This window comes from Mobula birostris, chromosome 5 (genome assembly GCF_030028105.1).
Source record: "Mobula birostris isolate sMobBir1 chromosome 5, sMobBir1.hap1, whole genome shotgun sequence".
NCBI lineage: Eukaryota > Metazoa > Chordata > Chondrichthyes > Myliobatiformes > Myliobatidae > Mobula > Mobula birostris.
In genome coordinates, this window is record NC_092374.1 from 21353152 (window position 1) to 21368620 (window position 15469).

A 15469-nucleotide genomic window follows, 5' to 3' on the forward strand; every position below is an offset into this window, starting at 1 on the left:
CACACTTAGGTTGGAGGAACAACACCTTATATTCCGTCTGGGTAGCCTCCAACCTGATGGCATGAACATCAACTTCTCTAACTTCCGCTAGGCCCCACCTCCCCCTCGTACCCCATCTTTACTTATTTTTATGCACACATTCTTTCTCTCACTCTCCTTTTTCTCCCTCTGTCCCTCTGAATATACCTCTTGCCCATCCTCTGGGTCCCCCCCCCCTTGTCTTTCTTCCCGGACCTCCTGTCCCATGATCCTCTCGTATCCCCTTTTGCCAATCACCTGTCCAGCTCTTGGCTCCATCCCTCCCCCTCCTGTCTTCTCCTATCATTTTGGATCTCCCCCTCCCCCTCCAACTTTCAAATCCCTTACTCACTCTTCCTTCAGTTAGTCCTGACGAAGGGTCTCGGCCTGAAACGTCGACTGCACCTCTTCCTACAGATGCTGCCTGGCCTGCTGCGTTCACCAGCAACTTTGATGTGTGTTGCTTGAATTTCCAGCATCTGCAGAATTCCTGTTGTTAATGGAGGGGAGGCTTGTTTTATGATCAACAGCTTGGGGCATTTTGGAGTTCAGAGTTCAATTCTGGTGTCGTCTGTTAGGACTTTGTACATTCTACTTGTCAATTGTGTGGATTTCCTCCAGGTGCTCTAGTTTATCCCAGTCCAAAGACATACTGGTTAGTACTAATTGTAAATTGTTCTGTCATGAGGCTAGTGGGTTGTTGGGCCGGAAGGGCCTGTTCTGTTCTATTTCTCTAAATGTTAAATTAATTACCATATAATCAATCCACTCTCAAACAGAATTGAATTGAATTGCCTTTATTTCTTACCTCCTTCACATGCATGAGGAGTAAAAATTGTTATGCTACATCTCTGTCTAAATGTGCAATGTGCAATCATAGTAATTTATAATAAATAGAAAAGTCAATGTAACATAGAGTACACTCAAATCAGCATGAGTTAATCAGTCTGATGGCCTGGTGAAAGAAGCTGTCCCGGAGCCTGTTGGTCCTGGCTTTTATGTTGTGGTACCGTTTCCCGGATGGTAGCAACTGGAATAGATTGTGGTTGGAGTGACTCGGGTACCCAATGATCCTACACGTCTTTTTACACGTCTTTGTAAATGTCCTGAATCATGGGAAGTTCACAACTACAGATGCGCTGGGCCTGCGATTGAGGGAAGCACAGCTCCCATACCAGGCAGTGATGCAGCCAGTCAGAATGCTCTCAGTTGTGCCCCTGTAGAAAGTTCTTAGGATTTGGAGGCCCATATCAAACTTTCTCAACCATTTGAGATGAAATAGGCACTGTTGTGCCTTCTTCACCGCACAGCTGGTGTGTACAGACCACGTGAGGCCCTCGGTGATGTGGATGCTGAGGAACTTAAAGCTGTTTACTCTCTCAACCCCAGATCCATTGATGTCAATAGGAGTTAGATCGTCTCCATTCCTCCTGTAATCCACAACCAACTCCTTTGTTTTTGAGACATTGAGAGATTGTTTTCTTGACACCACTGTGTCAGAGAGATGACTTCTTCTCTGTAGGCCACCTCGTTATTGTTTGAGATAAGGCCAATCAATGTAGTGTCACCGGCAAATTTTATTAGCAGATTAGAGCTGTGGGTGGCAACACAGTCATGGGTATACAGGGAGTAAAGGAGGAGACTTAGTGCACAGTGCTGAGGGCTCCTGAATTGAGAGTCAGAGGGGTGGAGGTGAGGGACCCCACTCTTACCACCTGCCAGCCAGGATCCAGCTGCACAAAGCAGGGTCAAGGCCGAGGTCTCTGAGCTTCTTGTCAAGCCTGGATGGAACTATGGTGTTGAATGCTGAAAAGTAGTCCAAGAACAGCATTCTCACATAAGCATCCTTATTCTCCAGATGTGTAAGGACAGTGTGTAGAGCAGTAGCTATTGTGTCATCTGTTGATCGGTAGTGATGGAAGAACCCTAAACCTAACCCTAATATATCAATGAGTAATTTCTCCTTGAAAACATTATCTTGGCCTAGTTTGGGTTAGGACTATTTGGCTTCAAATTTTATCTCTGCTTTGATCCAAAAAAAGACCAAGGAACTGAATTCTAGATCCCTGACATCAACGCATCTTTTGACTGAATGCATCAACAAGGATCAGACTAAAACTAAAATCAATGGGCAACAAGAAGAAAATATTTCAAGAACTGAAGTCATATCCCACGCAAAGGAAAATGTTTGTGAACATTGAGGGTAGATCATCAAAGCCACAGTTTACCACAGCAGGAGATTGCTAGTTCAGCATCCAAGACCAAACCATTTTAAGCTGCTTCATGATGATCTTCCTTCCGTCGGAAGTGGAGTGGTTGATGCTGGTTGCACAGTGTTCTATTTTGTCTGCAAATCTTCACTATAAGAACTGGTCAATGCAAAAATACAGCAACATCTAGGCAATATTTAGACATGGTAAATAACACTTTCTCCACAAAAGTGTTAGGGGTGACCATTTCCAACAAGCTTACCTTTGCATTCAATGATATTATTCATCATTGGCTTCACCACCATCAACTACCATTAACCAGAAATTCATTTGGCTAACCACACAAATGCCCCGCAAGAGCAGAGGCTCTTAGTCACAAGACACTGCTCCCATGAATGACTCAATTTAGACACCTCAAAACCTTTCCAACATCTACAACCATGTTAGATTTATGACAGAACATTTTTCATTTACCTGGATTGATGTAGATTTAACAACTCTCCACAAGATTTATGACAGAACATTTTTCATTTGCCTGGATTGATGTAGCTCTAACAACTCTCCACAAGTTCAATATTATCTAGGATAAAGCAGCACATTTGATAGCATTCCACCATCCCTCCCATTCTAATCATTAATTATTTCCACCACCAATGTGCTTTGGCATCACTGTATACCATCTAGAAGAGGCAGTGCAATTGCTCTCCTAGACTACTCTGGCGGCACCTCCCAAACTCCAATATCAAAACCTCTAATAGCAAAAAATTACCTAAAGCATCAAGCACATGGGAAAGCCAATATTTGCTTTTTACTGCTCCAAGTAATACAGTATATTGACTTGAAAGTTTATCTCTGGCCTATACATTGTGGAAATCATGGAGCTCCCTCGCTACTGGGAGAGCCATGAACAAGGACCACAAAATAAGGGGCCAATCATTTAAAACTGGTGTATGTAGTAATTTGTTCTTTAAGAGGTAGTCAGTCTCTGGAAATTCTCTGCATCCAAGGCTGGTGAACGTCAGATCATTACTTAAGGTGGAGATAGATAAATATTCAAGATAAATAGAGGTATTGATGATGATGGGGAACTGGCATGGAAGAGAAATTGAGGCCAGCATTAATCAGCCATGTTCAATGAATGTCAGGGCAGGCTAGAGGGGCCTGCTGGCCAAGTGTTGCTACTGTTTTTTTTTGAGTTTTTGACAGTACTGTAGGAGCATTCAGCAGCAAACTAGACTAATTCAAGAAGCAACATATCACTCAAGGACAATTAGGAATGCCAAGAAACATTGGTCTTGCTAAAGACACAGAGATCCTGATGGATAATCGACTAAAATGTTCTCCATAAAATCTGCACATCAATAAATATCAATCTCCAGTTACATCCATTTTCTGACATTTGGTTTCATTGCCTTCAGGGAGCCAAATGATGTTCTGGCGGCAGTTTGAGCATGGAAAACATAAATAATCATTCTCTCTTCACCCTTTCCACACACAGCATGGCCAGTCTGGAAAATGTAATGTTATTCCAATATTTTGAACAGAGTTGAGACAAAACTGCTGATATATTGGCCCTGGATTCATTCCAGCTTGACCTGATGCTCATGTTAGATTCTGACAATCACATATTTTCCAGAATCAAACATCCTCTCTGTAGTTAAGCATTTTGTCACAGAAAGTACAAAAATGGTTCCAATTATGCCCCAGTAAAACATATTAATTCAAAACATTGATGCAGAACTGAGAAAACACTGGTGTGGCACAGAATGAAGTGGAAAGAAGCCAGTCTGACATTAAGCAATATGTGAAATGTTTTAAACAATTGATATAAACAACACTAATTGAAAGTAAATCACTGGAAATCTAATTCTTTAAAATATAATCTTGATTTATGAAACAGCAATAGAAGCATAGATCCAAAGCAAACGTTTTTGTTACCAACTGAAAGACCTACATCCTGATGCATGGACAATGTTATCCTCAAATTGACAAAAACTATTTAATATATTTTAATTTATTTTGTTTGCTGTGAGGTAACTTTAGCTAAGTTCCTGAAAAAAAACTTAGTAACACATATTGAGGGCCGAAGATGGAGAAAAATAAAAATAAAAGAATTAATTGGCATATATATAATTTGCCAGTTTTCGCAGTAAAATTAAAAATGTAGCTAAAACACTTGCAATTTACATAAAGTAAGGCAACAAAGAGATGGGACTATTTACGTGAGCCGAACAGTTTTTAGTTGGACACAATTTTAGTTCCTAATGACTAGAATATTTTTTTAAAAAAGCACAAAAACTATTTAATTTCCATATAAAAATACAAAAAATACATAGCAAGTGCTTTGAAAATGATTCTAATGCATCCCAATTATTTCAGAGTTTGAATATAAATTTGTTAAAATACAATAGTGCAGATAAAATACTCAAAAACATATTTAGAGATTTAACACAAAGTGATCTTGTTCACTTTGCTGCAGGTGTCCTAATTGTTATCAAGGCGGTTTTGCCCTTGCTCTCACTGATCTACTTTGAACCCTAAATTTAAAACTTTAACAATTTAAAAATTGTTATCCTTGCCTTCAACTCCTCAAAGGCCCTGTCTCACCTTTGCCACAGATGCTAATTTGCAATTCTCCTGAATCTCACATTTCATCCAACTCTGTACGCTTATTTCCAAATGTAATTGCTCCATTATTACTAGCTATGCCTTGAGCTGTCAAGTGCCCAAGTACCAAAATTCCCTTCCTAACCAACACCAAAGCTATCATATAAAGATCTCTGCCAAAGCCCCAGAAACCTCTCTTGTCCCTGTAGATAATCTAGGATAAATCCCATCAGACCGTTGGGATGAATCCAACTTAATATTCTTCAGAAATTCAACCTTTCCTCCTTGACTTGAGATATCAGCATACCTCTCCCTGATGTCGCTATCCCTATGTCCTTCTCCTAAGTGAATATCTATGCAAAGTACTTATTTAGTATCTCACCCTCCTTCTTTGGCTCCAGCCAAATTCTCTCCTTTGTCTTTGTGATCAAAATCAGAATTATTATCAGATTTATTGTCACTGACTTACATTATGTGAAATTTGTTGTTTTGCAGCAGCAGTACAATGCAAAGTCATAAAAATACTATAAATTATAAAAATATGCATTTAAAAAAGGAACAAGGTTTATGGACCATTCAGAAATTTGATGGCAGAGAGGAAGGGGTTGGTTCTGAATCAGTGAGTGTGGGTCTTCAGTGTGCTACCCTCTCCCTGGCTATCCTGTTGTGTTTTGTACATGTGTAAAATGCCTGCGGGTCTCCTTAATCTCAATCACTAATGATATTTCATGGCCTCTTTTAAAAACTTCCAGCTTGGTTTGGCAACATGTCCTCCATCAGCACAGGTGCAGCACCTGGTTGTGTGCTTAGCCCGCTGCTCTACTTGTTTTACACTTATGGCTGTGTGACTACACACAGCTCCAATGGCATTTTCAAGCTTACTGATGACACCACAGTCATAGGTCAAATCAACGTTGGTGACCAATAAGCACATTAAAAATCTGGCTGAGCGATGCCATAACCTCTTACTCATCTCAGCAAGATCAAGGAGCTAATTATTAACTTCAGAAGGAGGGAACCAAAGGTTCATGACAATCCTCACCAGAGGATCAGAGGCGGAGAGGGTCAGCAGCTTTAATTCCTTGGTGTTATTATTAATTCCGAAAAGATTCTATCTTATATTTCTATTTGAAGTCTGCCTTCAAACCTCTTACTATCTTTTCTTTCAGTTAGTCCTGACAAAGGGTCTCGGCCCCATACGTCAACTGTACCTCTTCCTATAGATGCTGCCTGGCCTGCTGCGTTCACCAGCAATTTTTATGTGTGTTGCTTGAAATTCCAGCATCTGCAGATTTCCTCACGTTTGCGTTTATAACTCTTCCCAATCTGTCTCCTGTAGAAATATCATTCCATTTTGTCTGATCCTTTGTCTCCACCATATCTGTTCCCAGGATGAGGCTTTCCTTTTCAGAACATTCTTTGTCCTTCTTCAAAGAATGCGATTTACCTTCCTGCACCACTGATCCTGCCTTCACCCTCATCCCAGGCATCCACACTCACCCCATCTTCCTGATGTCTTTATAGAGATAGCATTCTTCTTGTCCTCACCACATCCAACACATCAATCTCCACAACTTCCTCCATCTTCAACAGAACCTACCACCAAACACATCTTCACCTACTCCCCTTCCTCTCTCCACTTTCCACAGGGGATCGTTCCCTCCGTGATTCCTTTGTTCACTTGTCCCTCCCTACTATCTCCCTCCTGGCATATCCTTCCTCACCACCATTCAAGGCCCCAAATAGTCCTTCCTGGTGAAGCAGCATTTTACTTGTGAATCTGTTGGAGTCGTTTACTATATCTGGTGCATTGGTAAGCACCAATGTAGAATGGGGGTCTGCTTTGTCGAGCATCTTCGCCCCATCCTTACTAAGCAGGATTTCCTGGCAGTAAACCATTTCAATTTCAATTCCCATTCCGACAATTCTGCCACGACGAGGCAACTCTCAGAAGGAGCAACACCTTATATTTCATGGGTAATAATGGCATGAACATCCATTTCTCCAACTTCCATTAATTTCCTTCCCCTCCTTATTCACTCATTCCCCATTCTCTTCTCTGCTGCCCTAACGTGTTCCTTATCTCCCATGGTCCACTTTCCTCTCCGATCAGATTCCTTCTTCTTTGCTTTTTACCTCTTCCATCGCCACCCAGTTTCTCACTTTACCCCTTTCCCCATCACCTGGACTCACTGCTCACCTGCCAGCTTGTACTCTTTCCCCTCCGCCACATTCCTATTTTGCCTTCTTCCCCTGATGAAGGGATTCGGCCCGATACGTCGACTGTTTATTTCTCTCCACAGCTGCTGCTGAGACCCCTCAGAATTATGTATGTGCGCGTTAACAGCCGAGAGTTTCGGTTCCGCCGCCGACTCTGCCGAGCCGTGACTGTGACTGCGCCTGCGCAGCGGTTGAACTAATTTGGCGGGTTCCGCACCCGCTCCGCCTCCGGTTGTTCCGCCGCTGCTGACACCGGCATCGCCATGGTGGAGGGACCCGGGTGCGCGCTGAATGGGGAGAAGATCCGGAGCCGTGTCCGGACGGGACAGCGGGTGGTGGGGCTGCGAGGGAGCGCGGTGAGTGGCCGCCCGGCGAGGCCCGGGTGTACGCGGTCGGTCGAATGCTGAGGGAGACAGGAAAACGGGCGCAGGCAGACTGGGGACACGGGCTCCGGGAAATGACAGGAGCCACAACAGGCAGAGGATGGTTACTGGAAGTTAGAGAAGTCGGCGTTCGCGCTCTCACGTTAGCGGCCCAGGTCGCATAGATTCTTTCGGTGCCGGCCACTTGTTCATGGCTGGTCTGCCTTTAAGTGTAAATAGAGAAAGAGACAAAACATTTCTCTTTCTCCACCAGCTCAACATTCTTTTAAAAAAAACTTAACATTTCTAGTTTTATGGAGGGTTATCAATCTGAAATGTTAATTCCGTTTCTCCCAAACAGGCAGTGGGTAATGACAAGAAGCAGGTCCACGGACAGTTTTGACAGCAGGTACAGGCGGTGCATAAGACTATGAAGATGTACATAGAGTGGTTAGCTACTTTTACAAAAAAAAAAATCATGTATGCTCCACAAGTACATTACTATGAGCAGAAAATTGCAAATAGAGTAATGTAAGTAGAGAAAGTTATATTTTGGCTGTGTGCTTTATAGAGTGAAGACAATGCAATATAAGAAATGGAGTACTGCTATAATAACATTTAGAATATTACAGTAAAGTGAGTTCACTTTGTTTATTGCACCTTTGATTTCACTTACACCATTGACAAAACCAGCATTTATTGGCCTTTATTTTCACCTGATAAATCCTGTCTTCCTCTATGTACAATGGCTGGAATGGGAATGGTTGGCCCCTAGGGAGTATTGAAGAACTACTGGTCCTTTGGTGTACCAGTCCAAGGGTCCCTGAAGGCAATAGCATTACTAGATATGGTGGTGAAGAAGGCATATAGGATACTTGCATTATATAGATATGGTATAGTATATAAGAACAAGAAGGTTGTGGTGCAACTTTATTAAAACATTGCTCAAGGCACAGCTGGAGTATTATATGCATTTTGCTGGCTATGCTTAGAAGAATGTGATTTCATTAGAAAGGATGCAGTAATTATTCACTGAGACATTGCTTGAAATGGAGTGTTAGTTAAGAAGAGACTGAATTAGGTGGTTTTATTTTCCTTTGAGTGCAGGAACTGAGAGGGACCTGATAGAGGTACCTAGGATTTGGACTTGGGGTTGATAGTAGGAAACTTCTCCCTATATCAGAGGGTACATGTTTCAAATGCAGCCTTAGAAGTTTAGAGAAGACCTGAGGAAAAATTTTCTTAATCCAGAGGGTGGTTGAAACCTGGAGCTCTTATTTTGTGTGGGTAGTGGAGACAAGTATGCTAACAATATTTTTAAAAAGTATCTGGATGATAACTTGAAACTGCTGGGACATTGAAGGCTATGGCCCTAAGACTGGTAAATAGGATTAAATTGAGGGAGAAGTTGTTTTCTTGACACCACTGTGCCGGGGTGATGATATCTTCTCTGTAGGCTGCCTCGTTATTATTTGAGATAAGGCTTATCAATGTAGTATCATCTGCAAATTTAATTAGTAGATTGGAGCTGTGGGTGCTGACATAGTCATGGGTGTACACACAGGAAAGGAGAGGGCTTAGACACAGCCTTGGGAGGACTCCTTTGTTAAAGGTCAGAAAAGCAGAGGTGAGGGAGCCCACTCTTACCACCCACCGGCGATCTGACAGGCAGTCCAGGATCCAGCTGCACAAGGCAGGGTGAAGGCCAAGGTCACTGAGCTTGTCAAGCTCGGAAGGAATTATGGTGTTGAATGCTGAGCTGAAGTCCAAGACCAGCATTCTAACATAAACATCCCTCCTCTCCAGGTGTGCAAGGACGGTGTGCAGACCTGTGGCTATTGCGACCTCTGTCAATCGGTTGTGTCGGTGGGCAAATTGTAGCGGATCTACTGTGGGTGGTAGCATGCTTCAGATGTAGTTCTTGAACAGCCTCTCAAAGAACTTGCTTATTATTGAGGTGAGTGCGACAGGACGCCAGTCATTCAGTCATGTTACCTTGGTCCTCGGGCTTTTTTAGGTACAGGGACAATAGTGTATGTTCTGAAGCAGGAGGGCACTCTCCACTGGGAGAGGGAGAGATTAAAAATGTCTGCAAACACACCAGCCAGTTGTGCTGCACACACTCTGAGTACCCGCCCTGGGATGCCGTCCAGTCCCGCAGCCTTGCGGCTGTTCACTCATTAGAAACACCTGTGTACTTCAGCTTCAGAGAAGACCAAAGTGCAGGTCGCATCGGCGACTTTCCTTAGGGGCTCAGTGTTGGCTACATCGAACCAAACATAAAAAAGGTTTAGCTCATCTGGGAGAGAGGCAGCGATGTTAGAAACACCACTGCACTTAGCTTTGAAGTCTGCGATGGTGTGCAGACCTTGTCGTGAGCTGCGTGTGTTGTTGCTGGAGAGTTGTATCTAGATCTTGTCCTTTTATTATTTCGCTGCATCGATGACCACGTAGATCGTAGCTGCATTTCTTGAGTTTCCGGTAGTTACTGGTGAGGAAAGCTCTGTGTTGTGCGGTGAGTGCAGCATGCATGGAACTGCTGATCCAGGGTTTCTGGTTTGCATAGACCCTGACTGAGTTTTGGGGGACAACGTCCTCGATGCACTTCTGGATGAAGCTCGTCACCCCTTCATCTTATCGTACAGGACATCCATTCAATAGTCTTATAACTGAGGTAGAGGCTGTCCTTAAGCCTGGTGGTATGTATTTTTAGGCTTTTGTATCTTCTACTCAATGGGTGAGTGTGAAGAGAGAATGTCTGAGTTGGGGTTGGGTCGGGTGGGGTCTTTGATTATATGGCCTGCTTTTATGAGGCAGTGAGAAGAGTTAACAGAATCCATGGGATGAAGGCTGTAGTTTTGTGATGTGCATAGATGTGTAGCAATTAGTATACATGTGTACATGATTTACATGGACATGATGGACCTTTGTTATCTTATCCAATTGCTTCAGCAACAGAGTGTAACTTGCTAGATCATTTTGGGAGATTCACTCAGTCAATTGTATTTCTGTGGGTCTGGGGTCATCCCACTGGGTGGACCAAGTAAGTGTGGCAGTTTAGTCAACCAGACGGGGTTTTTTTTTATAACATCCTGATAGTTTCATGGTCAAAATTATTATTTTTTTTAAATTCCATTTAACTTGAATTACTAACCTGCTGTTTGGCTGGTGTGATAGAGGTGTGTCTCTGCCAAAGAAGGTGTAAGGCACTCCTACTCTCAACTAGCCTGCAGGTCACCCATGGGCAAGGTGTAGAAGTTGCTTAGCCCCCTGGTAAAGGTCGTGAGCAAGTGGTGGATGCTGTTATGAGCTGCTGGTGCATATCACAAGTCCTGGTTATATGACCACTGATACAACGCAGATAATCTCTGAAGAGTATTGATAATGGTTGAGGTCACTTGTCTTGTAAATACACTAACCAGAAGATGGTAATGGCAAACCACTTCTGTAGAAAAATTTGCCAAGAACAATCAAGGTCATTGAAAGACCATGATCATCCAATTCATTTGACATGAACATAACAAACGACCCTGCTGCAGTGGTATTTAAATTCATGCCTCTAGATCTGTTGTCCAGCCCTCAGCATTACTGGTACAATAATTATACTCTGTTCTTGGTTGGTGCAACTGTAACGAAAACCAATTTCCCTTGGGATCAATAAAGTATGACTATGACTAATTTAACCAAGGTGCATTGGTTTCCAGTGCTGGGATTAATTGGGATTGACAAAATCAGTCTTGCTCCTCTTTTGCCTCCTCAGCTTGTCACTATTTAGTGAAGTTTGAGCTAAGGAACAGAGTGTTTCATATCAAGACTGCAAGTAAGCTGGCATAGTAATCATGTTAGATGGCAGTACATAGCTTCAGGCAGCAGAAAGGCTAAGTGAGGGGTTGACTGGTTTACTGTGTTTCTATATCTCCAAATTTGATATTTGGCTTTAAGTTACTTGTGGCTAAAATGAGAAATGATATGTGGCTTTGTGGGATAATTCATGCCTTTTAACCACCACATTGAATATAAAAAATATGTTTGCTTTGAAAAAAAGCAATAAATGCTAGAAATATTCCACAGGCAGTATTTCAAAGTTCAAAATAAAATTTATTATTAGACTATGTACGTGTAACCACATACAAGCCGGAGATTCATTTTCTGTGGGCATACTTGTAGAGCAGTAACTGTAAACAGGATAAATGGACAACAAATTGTAGCAAGAGAAACAGTTTCCTTTTGTTGCCCTTCATCAGAACTGGAAAAGTCCCCCTCCCCCTTACCCCTTCTTTCCCCTCCCCAACTTACCTACCACTTTTACTTTCCTTCCTCTAGTACCACACCTCCACCCTCTGTTCCATGGTCTACTGTCCTCTCTGGCAGATTCCTTCTTCAGCCTTTTGCCTCTTTTTCCAGCTTCTCAATTTCTTCCCTTTTATTACCCCTTCCTCCATACACCTACTGTTTCCCTCCCTCCAACCTAGATTCACCTATCATCTACCAGCTTCTGTTCTCTTCCTTTCAATCCTGATGAAAGGTGTCGGCCCAAAATGTTGACTGTTCATTTCCCGCAGTAGATGGTAGTTGACCCTCTGAGTTCCTTCAGCACTTTGTGTGTGGTGCATTACTTTTATTGTTTCTTTCAGGTTACTCAGCTAAGTGGACGGAATGATTCCTGTTTGCAAGCAATCGAATTGCTGAAAGGCAAGATTTACACTGGTGTGAAGACACTGGGAAAGGAGCTGTTCATATATTTTGAGAAAACTGCATTAAGGTTGTGTATCTGTTGCAATTTTCTTCTGCCAAATTGGGGGGGGGGGAGAGATCTGAACTTTTGATTAAAATCTTGGGCAGTTATGAAAAATAGATTATCTACATCAGTGTTTCCCAACCTTTTTTGGTTCAACGCTCCTTCCAAAAACACTTTCATACTTGCGAATGCCCCACTAAAGCACTATCATATTTGCCAATGCCTCTCTTAGATATAATATACTTTCTGGCGCCCCCATAGTGGAAAAACAGGTCTATTACATGCTAACATGAGAAAAATGATTCTGCTTTAAATTTTTATTTGTCTTTAAACCTAGCTTACACAATACCTGTGTGCTGATATCAAAGCCACTGTACAATGTGATACTTCAGCTTGATGGTTTTTAGCAAGAGTTGAAATCCCTGATTCAAGTTGTGACAGCAAAAGCCTTGAGTCCCCATGCGTAACATTGTCCAACCAGTTTCTCTTTTTTGTGAGTATGTGGTTCACTGCACTGAAGCCTCTTTCATCAAGGTTGGAGGATGGAAATGCAATGAAGAGCAGTTTTTCTCTTCTCCAAAGAGTAGAAAACTTTGTGTGACACTGTAGCCACATACCAATTGTATACCACAAATCCCAACATTTTTGAAAAGCATTTTTGCTGCTTTATCATTCTGAATTTTGATCATTTCTTCTTGCAAGCTCTCTTCCTTTCTTCTACCTTGCCAAGAAATGGCATAATTACATAGTCAGGAATTTCAAGCTCGTTCAAATTCTTGGATCTATTCTGAAAATCCTTCTTCATTGACTGCAGGTATAAACAGTACTCTTACAAATCACCATCTATGAAAAATGCCATGCTTTCCGTGCAGGGAAACTGAAAACATTCTCCTCCCAATGTTTTGCATATATATTTCCAATCTTCTGATAAAAGTGGATTCTGCACTTTTTGCCTGGATTAAATTGAAATTCTCACCTTGTAGTTTCATATTTAAAATATTCATTTTGTCATACAGATCGGCTAGGTATGCCACATCTCCATGTGGAATTTCAATCATCTTACCCAAGCTCAAGACTTCGAGGAAAAATTCAACCACGGTGTCAAAAAGACCAATGAAACATTGTAAGCAGCAGCCTTTTGACAGCCAACGCTCTTCAATGTGAAGAAGCAAGCATTCAAACTCTTCATTATCTTGGCATAACTGGCAAAATATTCCACCATTTAATGGCTTTGCCTTAATTTTGTTGATAACAGATTACAAGAGTCATGCTTGAAAAAAGTCGCTGGCTGAGGTTTTTGGCTGCGGAATGTTAACAATGAATTGCACAATTGATTGAAACAGGCTTGGAATGCCACTAAACCAGCATGGTGGCCTGTCATATATGGTGCTCCGCTGTGTACGTACATCTATTGATGCTTCTGGACACATCTTCAGTGATGTTCCTGGAATCATCAGGTGTTTCAGGTCTTTCAACATCATACAACCTCCTCCAGGTGACCCAGCCGGGGCTGATTAGACCCCAGCTTGTGTCTAGATGGCTAGCTACTTACAACTCCATGGCTCCCCTCTTTTGAGCCACAGCCATCTTGAGGCCCTCTCTGCCGCATCGGTGGTACTGCGGATGGCTCTCCTCTTCCTCTCTCCCTCAATGCCCAAAATGCTGAAGGCTCTAACTAAAGAACGGACTACGAATCCCCTACAACCAACCTCCACTGGGATACTGACAATAATTGTTGTCATGGCTTGCAGATTCCTATCAACCCCTCCTTTCGCAGTTGCCTCCAGAATTTGGTTAACGTCATCATCAAACTGCTTCCACAGTGAAGTCATGTTAGCTGCAGGCCATTTGATCTGCCTCCTGTTAGACTTCATGTTAGAGAGATTAGTTTGCAACACTTGGAGGTTCCGGGCACTATGGGGTGACTCCGGGCCTGGCCCCTCCTTCATCTCACCAGTTTGGACACTTGCGCATTGTGTTGCTCCTGCTCCCACCAAACACTTCATCCTCGCTTGGTGGATCTTCAAGCCGTGATCGTTCTTGCAGATTTTGCCACATGCACACTGCTTCCTCATCGCCATTTGTTCATTGCCTAGGTCTGATGTCGTTGTGTCCATCCCAAATGTTGCACAACAAATTATGTTCCTAATTGGAATACTTTTATCCTCAATATACATTTTGAGCTCATTGTAGATTAATTCTCTATTGATATTTGTTTAGCTTTTTACAAAAGAGAATCTCTTGATAAACTTTTCCGTTTTTGACAAACCATACATGTGCCTTTAGTAATACCTTGTTGTCTCGCACAGTTGTCTCATCCAATTGTATCCCAAATTTTGTTTTTTTGTAGCTCTGTGCATAGGTAGTGCTCAATGTCTTCACTCATTTTGTCAATACGACAAACTACAGAGTTATTGCTCAGAGGAATTGATTTTAAAATACTGGTATCCATTTTGAGAACACTTCTGATGCAGCAGGCATTATTAATCTTTTACCAATTTTATGAGATTTTCCACACATTGCTATCATTTTGGAAATGTTACAAGAAGCTATGACACCACTATCAAAGTCATTTTTAGCTTTCTTGGCAAATGACTTGAGTGTGTAACACTTTTCAAGTGCTTTTACTGTATCTTCTGAGCCTGAGTAATACTATAAGTAGCCTTTACAGGGTGTCTTATATGGAAGTGTTCCTGCAATCGTAATGGTTACATGGCTTCATTAGACAGCACAATATCACAAATAAGATACATGGGCATTGCTGATCTGATAGGAATGGAATAAAACCATATTTCAGGTAAGTAACATTGCATTGTTTCTGTTCCTTAGCACGATTAGAATTTCAAGACTTCACCACTTTCAGACTCACGGAGGTTGCGCGTACATATTTATCCACCATTAAAATAAAAAAAATTAACACAACTGGGAATGCCTATCAGATGTTGACGTCAACAGCAAGTTAACACGGAACAACGGTAGTGGGACACAAAGGAATGGCGAGGCAAAAATGAAGATGACCACAACAGCGAAAATCACATTGACAATGATTCAGATTGGAATCTGAATGTTATTTGGGAAAGAGCTGGTGTTCGGCAAGCTACCTTTATACTATTCCTGTTGGTGCGTTTGACCGATCATGTAAGGTCTCGTAATCCCCAAAGATAGTTCTTGACTGCATATATGCAGCTAAGGTCACTTTGAACACCTCGAAGAATCCTCGGGGCTGTCAAGTTCATTGATAGGCTCTATTTCACCATTTTGTTCCAGCCAGTGCTGTATCATTGTGCGACCTGTTTTCTGTAGATCCGTAGAGA

The 15469-nt window shown here is 42.1% G+C and overlaps 1 protein-coding gene across 2 annotated transcripts in view; it reads left to right on the forward strand.

Moving 5' to 3' along the window:
* The first annotated feature begins 7257 nt into the window (after window positions 1-7257).
* The window catches only part of neil3 (nei-like DNA glycosylase 3), a 38390-nt gene continuing 30178 nt past the window's right edge, over window positions 7258-15469 (forward strand). Inside the window, exons 1-2 of one of the 2 annotated variants that reach the window (XM_072257688.1) lie at window positions 7258-7411; window positions 12052-12179. In XM_072257688.1, the coding sequence (XP_072113789.1) occupies window positions 7319-7411; window positions 12052-12179 (221 nt within the window). In that variant the 5' untranslated portion in view covers window positions 7258-7318. Of the gene's footprint in view, window positions 7412-9287; window positions 9375-12051; window positions 12180-15469 lie in introns of those variants that run through there. The other variant, XM_072257689.1, reaches the window with a different exon arrangement.